Source organism: Phaseolus vulgaris, chromosome 1, assembly GCF_000499845.2.
Source record: "Phaseolus vulgaris cultivar G19833 chromosome 1, P. vulgaris v2.0, whole genome shotgun sequence".
NCBI classification, from domain to species: Eukaryota; Viridiplantae; Streptophyta; class Magnoliopsida; order Fabales; family Fabaceae; genus Phaseolus; species Phaseolus vulgaris.
This window is the reverse complement of record NC_023759.2, coordinates 14,610,201-14,617,647: the sequence shown is the minus strand read 5'-3', so window position 1 is coordinate 14,617,647 and position 7,447 is coordinate 14,610,201. Positions and strand designations below refer to the sequence as shown.

The following is a 7,447-nucleotide window of genomic DNA, read 5'->3' as shown; positions in this document are numbered from 1 at the left end:
GGTATTGATATTGATATTAATGAACTCAATAAATGAGTGAGCGATTTAAATGCACTGAACACACTAGAACTTGCTCCTCTCTGTGTTTAATGCGACTAAAAATGGAATGTTTTAATACGCTTATTGGTTCTCCTCTTCTTTCCTAATAGATTAACTTTTGAACAGAAATATCATGTGAGAGAATCTAAACCACTCTGCTACCATTTTATTTATAAGAAAGTAAAGAGAACCGTGACAAATTATAACCCTTCGTATCCTTACTACTAAAGAACCGTGGCGTTTTCCCAATTGGTATCTCTATTTAAACGCAACCCCATTTCTCAACTTCCCCAATAGAAGCTATCTTGTTCTTCCCCAACAAAAGAATCTACTTACCACTTCTCTCTCCTACTCATTAGTCCCATGTCTTGCCAAACAACATTCACATGTCTTTGTTTGTTGTGAAAAAAAGATAAAATTATTTTCAACTTTTTGCTTGGAGTTGGTTTCTCCACTAACCACTGCTCCTCTTTATCCACACCCCTAAAATTCATCATCTTCTACTACCAGCTAAATGCTAATGCTCTGAAAGAGAAGCAAAGTTCTAGCTGCTGCTCATCATAAAGACGCCATTTGGACGCTTCCCTCCATTTTTTTTCCAAACTTGGCTATGAATCCCATAACCCTCTTGCTCCTTTTGCCCTTGTTTACTCAGTTTTTGGAAGTTGAGCCTGCAAAACCCAAGCTTCCAGGGAAAACCAGGTTCCCAATCTCACAAATCAGTGTGATGGGCTTTGTTTATTGTGATTTCTGCTCCAATAACAGCTTTTCCAGACACAGCTACTTCTTGCCAGGTGATAAATCTCAATAAACCTCTAGTAGAATGCTTCGTGGTGTAGTAAGTTGGAATGTAACTTGGGTAGAAACATTGAGCTGCATATGTTTATTGGCACTGTGTACGAGTTCTTGCAATGTGGTAAATTTATGACTTGAATCTTCCTTAAAATTGCTGTTTATATTCAGTGTTTAGGGTCTCCATGATGGATTCTCTCTAAAGATGGAACATGTAAGAACCCAAAAATATGTTTTTTGGCACTAAAGAAAGAAAAAATTGCTTTCCTTTTGTCTTGAAAAAAACAATTACTCTCCCTAAAACAAAGAGTTTAAATGGGGGTGCATCTTACACTTTTTTTTCTTCATAATTATGTCCATGCAGGTGCTGAGGTAAAAGTAGACTGCATGTTCAAAGCACTCTCAGAGAAAACTGTTGAACAGATTTCACTTTCAGTGAACAGAACTACCAACAAGTATGGGATGTACAAGCTGGAAATCCCTTCAGTGGATGGTGTGAAATGTGCAGAAGATTCTGCAGTTGTGTCCTCATGCCAAGCAAGCTTAGTAGGTAGTTCATCCTCTGCTTGCAATGTTCCTGGCTACAAAACCACTTCTAATGTGATAGCAATCAAAGCAAGAAAAGCCAACCTCTGCATATACAGCTTCTATGCTTTGACTTTCAGACCATCCAAGAGGGACATCACCTTGTGTGGTAATTAAAAGAAGAAGCTTACACAAGTAGGCCTATTACTTGGTCACTTGTGTATACATACAAATTTCGAGAAAATAAATGAAAAAAAAAAAATAACTCATGTTTTCTTTTTGAAGCCCATTATGGGCTAGATCTCTTCTCTCTCTCTTCATTGTTTTACTGCATTTTTTTTGTTTGGTTATGCTGTTTTCATATTATGCTATGTTAGAGAAAGTATGCAAGTGGAGTTTGGGTGTGAGAGATAATTCCTTTTTTGATTTATGCAGTTGATTAGGTTTTGTTAAAATGTACTAGTAGATGTATATTGTACAGAGCAAGCAAGTTGTTCAAGAAAGCAATAACTGAATAAACAAGTTATTGTTATGCATATTATATTTCCCATATAGATAAACACTTTGGCAAAACAGAAGAGAGAAGCAGGACATATGTCAAAATAAATGGGGAGTTCTTCAGTACAGGATCAATTTCTAAGGAGTAAATATGCAATTTGGTTGTGAAAAAAAAAATGTTAATTCTTGGTTTGGTTTCTAGAAATAAGCTGTCTATTTACGACAAATTTCTCCCCACTAAAGCTGCCAAGTTGCTAACAAGTTAACCTCTACATAGAGAAACTTACAATGATGAAAGCAACAATTTTTCAAGAATCATTTCTTTTGTATTTTCTTGTAACTCAAAACTTCCTTTACAGGAGAGCCAATAAAGATATAGAAAGTACAAAAAAAAAAAAATATTATTAAAATTCAGAAAACCAGGCAAAAAAATACGGTTAAATATATATTATATTAAATATATATTTTGTAAAAATTTACATAACATCATTAAAAATTAAAAATTGTCTTTAATTTTATTTGTATCAAATATCTAATAATATTATTAATAAAAATAAATATAGTTATTTATATATTATTATTATTATTATTATTAATAAAATATTAATTGTTTTTTATTATTTTTATTATTAATTATAAAAAAATATATTAATTATTTTTTATTATTATTCAAATATTTTAAACATCGATAAATTTGTAAATTTACATTTCATACTTTTAAAAAAAATTAAATTTTTTTACACTACCTTCCTATCATTCACAAATTTAAAAAATATTTCTCACAGATCTACTATAACCTCGATCGAATCTTATTTTCCTCAATACATTAGGAAGACCATTTGTTTTATGTCAAAACTTTCAATGATCCAAGCAAAGAAAGGAACAATTTTCAACAATCAAAATTGTGTGTTTTCTTCTTCCTCAATAGTAGATGGCATTAATAGGCTATTAGCTATGTTTCAAATTACTACTTGAGTAGACAATTGATAATGACATAGCATTCTATGAAAGATATCCAAAAAAGCCACATAACTGAATCCAAAATTCCCAATGTTAGCAAGATGGTTCTCCTTCAGCTTTGTTATGATAGAGCAATTGTTCTTTTCTCCTCTTATATATATGTGCACAGGGGCCCTCAAGCATGATGCAACTTGGCATGAAGTCAAGAACTCCTTACAAAGAATATGTCAGGTAATCATCAAATATTGTCCCTATGCTCCTATTAGCTAGCTACACACCAAAGCCAAAATTATAAAATATTTTAATCTCTAATTAATATGATATCTTCACATTTTCAATCCATTTTATTACATTTTTAACAATAATTAAGAAATAATGGCTCTTATTAACATAAAAAATAATGGTTAAAATAAATTAATAAGATTTAATTACTCATTTAAAATTTTCAGTTTTAATTTTTTAGTTTTTAAATCTAAAAATATATTCTTTTAATATCATTTTAGTTTTTGTAGATATTATTTAGATGTATTATATATAGTATAGTATAAAGACGGAACATGGATGTTTTTAAATATAAAAATTATAGATAATTTTTTTAATTATAAGAACAAACGACTAATTACATCGATAAAAAATATTAGCTAACATACTTTTCAGTTTTTACTGAAAAACTGATATTCTTAAACTAAAACATTATTTTAGTTACATTAACAAAAAATTCTCATCATTTTTCATTTATTAAAGAATGCCAATGTATCAAAATCATGACTGAAAATAGGTTTTACATATTGTACCGCCCAGGTAGTCGGAGGTGATGACGTGGCAGCGAGCTATTATGTAGGCGTGTTGATCGGGGCTCATGGCTGGCAAAAGGGAAGGAGGTCGGGGGGCTCGTGTAGTCGCCAGTCCTTAAGTTGGCGTGCTCCAATCTCTAGCATACCTAAACCGACGGTCACCAGGTTTATGATGAAGTCGCCGGATGCGAACCCAGGCGACCAAATGATCAGAGATCGCCGAAAGGAGGACATCGCCGAAGGATCAGTGAAGCTTGTTCCAGGCTTTCGAAGCAAAGGATGAAGCCGTCGGGTAGTCATTCCCTAGCTAGCCAGAGGTTAAGGTCGGGGAACAGCTTACCCGAGCATGCACGCTGAAGCAACTGAAGTAGATCATGAAGGCGGCCGGCGAGACCACAGGGAATGTGTGTATGAAGGCACCCGTACTCGCCACGCAGAAGAGATCACGCTCCAAGGCAGTTATGCGCTGAGTTGTTTCTTGCGTAAGTAACTTAGCCAAAAAGCCTGAAGAGTAAGAAGTGGCGCCCAAGTCAAGGATGCTCCAGATGGTGACACGTGTACAGCTGGATACGAGCCACGTGTCCAGATGTGTAACTGTCAGGAGAGAGAAAGTGCACAGGTATATAAGAGATTCTAACGAACTTCTGAGGTACGCGCGTTTAGATTACCTCTTTACGCTTGTGAGAACTTGAGTACGCTGAGAGAGAATTTTGCACGGTTCCTGAGAGTTCTTAAGTTTTTCTCTTAGTATTTGGTGGTTCAGTCGCTGACTTGGGCGTCGGAGCGTGATCGGCCGCAGCGGTGCCGTTCTGTCTTTTTGCAGGTTCTTGAGGTGAATCAGAGTGAAGGACGGAAGTTAACACAGCGCAAAGTCGATCCAGGTTCGACGAGACAAGGCTCTTGCGTCTTGGTCAACAGGCAGGATCATCAGGCGCCCACCGTGGGGCCGTGTAAAACTTGTTCCCATCCACAGCATGAGTTCTTGGAGTTTCTGCGGTTTCTGTGTGGTTGTGTGCTGGTGCAACCATTTTCCGCCGTTCATTCAAGCTTTGTTCGGTAAATTCGCGTTCTCCACCGTTCGTCTGAGGTTCTTGTTCGGTGAGAAGAGATTTTTCGCTGCTTACGTGAGTTTTAATCGGTGAGATCTAAGCTTCGCCGTTCGTTCGAATTTTCGTGGAAGAAGCGGTGGCTTGTGGTGAAGCTGTAAGTTTCTGCGAAGGTTTCTGCTGATTGAGATTGTGTTCTTGAAGTTCTTTGGAGTTTGCGACGTTCTGACCGATTGATTGCTGGACCGATCGTTGCTGAAGGAGGTTTTGTTCGTCGCTCATTGTGATCTGTTAAGTTTTCATGAGAAAGATGAGAAGCAACCGTTCAAGTCCAGTTGCGCCAGTTGCTGCTGAAGGCGCCATGACTATGGCGCAAATGGTGGAGATCATGCGTGCGCTGCAGGCGAATGTGGAAGCCTCGCGCATAGAGTAGGCAAAGATGCATGAGGACCTGGTCGCCTCTCAGGCCAGGAATGAAGAGCTCAGCAGAGTGACTGAGGAATTGCGCCAAGCTCTTCAGGAGCAGCGAGGGCACCCAGTCGCTGAAGAGGTCGCGCCGTCGACGCCGCCTCGCGTTTTCCTCATGCCTTTTGCTCAGGCGATTACAGACACGCCTATCCCTGCGAGTGTGGTACCCGTGAAGGCTGTTTTCACCGGCGTGGAGGATCCTGAGGCACATCTCACCACGTTCCATACGCAGATTATGCTGTTAGGAGGCTCGGATGCTGTGTATTGCAAGATGTTTGTGAGTACGCTCCAGGGAACGACGCTGGAATGGTTCGTGAGCCTGCCTACCGGTCACATAACCAATTTCCAACAGTTTTCGAAGCTTTTCGTCGAGCAGTACATAGTGAACAAGGCGCCGCCTAGGGTGTCTTATGATCTGTTCGACATAAGGCAGTACCAGGGAGAGTCCCTCAGGGACTACTTGAATCGCTTTGGAGCGCAAATGGTCCGCTCGCCGGCCAAGGACGAAGAGATGTTGGTCTACGCCTTCAAAAAGGGCGTGCTGCTGGGACCTTTCTGCGAGGCGCTGATCAGGGCTCACCCCGCCACATTTGCTGAGGTTAGGCGACTTGCGGTGGCCCACATCGCCGATGAGAGGGAGCGTGGCTCCGGCTAGGCCACGCGCCCAGACCAGGATCCAGCCACAGAGGGTGTTGGAGACAGCGGCGGCCAAGAGGGATCAAAGGACCCGCCATCCTTATGATCCAAGGAAAAACAAGGGCAGGGGCCCAGGGCGCCCCAGGGAGTACAATCGCCCACCGAAGCATAAGTTTGTCATGGGGCTGGCGGACCTGATCGCCATCCCCAATATAGCAGCCAGGCTCAAGGCGCCCGAGAATGTGGGCGACAAGGTGTTGGGACCAAAGCCAAACGCCTGGTGCGAATTCCACCAGGGCTTTGGCCACACCGTGGACTCATGTTTGGCATTAGGATACCAGCTCGACGACCTGGTCAAGAGCGGGTTCCTAAATGACTACCTGTTGGACAGAAGGACGGGGGGCGCGTCGAGCTCCCAGCCGGCGGGTGGTGAGGCTCAGCAGCACGAGATGCTCACTCACGGAGAGATCCACACCATCGCAGGAGGTTTCTCGAGTGGTGGATGCACCGCGTCGCAGAGGAAGAAATATGCGAGGTCTGTGATGACAGTGGACATGTTCGAGGACCACTCGCCAGATGTGGACATCACGTTCACAAGGGAAGATCTCAGGGACGTTGTGCCTCATGACAACGATCCAATAGTCATCTCGCTTGTTACGGCGGGAAGGAAGGTCCACAGGGTTCTGGTGGACCAAGGAAGCTCGGCAGATGTGATGTTCTGGCCGACTTTCACACAGTTGCAGTTGCCCCTTGACCAGCTGAGGCCCTATGGAGGGTGTTTGTATGGTTTCGCTGGCGATCAGGTGGAGGTCAGGGGGTATATAGAGTTAAGAACTACATTCACGGATGAGGCGGGCTCGAGAACGGAGAAAATCAAGTACCTCGTAGTGAATGCTCCCTCAGCATATAACATTCTGTTGGGAAGACCAACACTCAACAGAATAGGAGCTGTGCCTTCAACCCGGCACATGAAGGTGAAGTTGCCATAAATGGAAGGGGTGGTGATCACCATCAAATCTGACCAGAAGGAAGCGAAGAAGTGCTATGAGAATAGCCTGAAAAACAAGAGGTCAGTGAGTTACATCACAACGACGCCGCCTCCCGGTGTGAAGCCCTAGCCAGCAGAGTGGCGAGCTGTTGGTGCAGCGATGGAGGTGGCCGCTGGAGGCGACGTTGCCATGATGGATGCTGAGGCTGAGGGAGAGAACGTCGAGCGGGAAGAAGAGGCGAGGAACCGCCTAGAGGAAGCGAGGGAGCTGGGAATCGCCAGGGCGGTGATCGCCAGGGAAGCTAGACCCAAACCCGTCGAGGAATGGCTCGAAAGGGAGATCGGGGGAAAGGTCTTCAAGTTGGGAAGATCCTTAGAGGCTGAGCTCCAAGACCAGATTGCCAAGGTGATAGAGCAGCATCTGGATGCTTTCGCATGGTCTGCTTCAGACATGCCGGGAATTGACCCCGACTTCTTGTGCCACCATCTAGCAATGGACAACCAGGTCAGACCAGTGCGACAGAGAAGAAGGAAGTTCAACGAGGAGAGAAGGCAGGCGATCAGGGATGAAACCCAGAAGCTCCTCGCTGCAGGCCATATCAGGGAAGTCCAGTACCCTGAGTGGCTAGCCAATGTCGTGCTGGTGAAGAAAAGCAATGGGAAATGGCGAATGTGCGTCGATTTCACTGATCTGAACAAGG

At 42.6% G+C, this 7,447-nt stretch overlaps 1 protein-coding gene across 1 annotated transcript; it reads left to right on the top strand.

Annotated features, from left to right (window-relative positions):
* The first annotated feature begins 322 nt into the window (after positions 1 to 322).
* On the top strand, positions 323 to 1,892 carry LOC137813655 (uncharacterized). The gene is made up of 2 exons (XM_068616021.1): positions 323 to 833; positions 1,196 to 1,892. The coding sequence occupies exons 1-2, from the start codon at positions 650 to 652 to the stop codon at positions 1,531 to 1,533; spliced, it is 522 nt and encodes a 173-aa protein (XP_068472122.1). The 5' UTR covers positions 323 to 649; the 3' UTR covers positions 1,534 to 1,892.
* Positions 1,893 to 7,447: the final 5,555 nt, after the last annotated feature.

Excerpts from the sequence above, each read along its gene's own strand:
- LOC137813655 (XM_068616021.1), top strand. The coding sequence starts at position 650 with ATGAATCCCATAACCCTCTTGCTCCTTTTGCCCTTGTTTACTCAGTTT. Across the intron at positions 834-1,195 it reads ACACAGCTACTTCTTGCCAG|GTGCTGAGGTAAAAGTAGAC; the intron begins GTGATAAATCTC and ends ATGTCCATGCAG.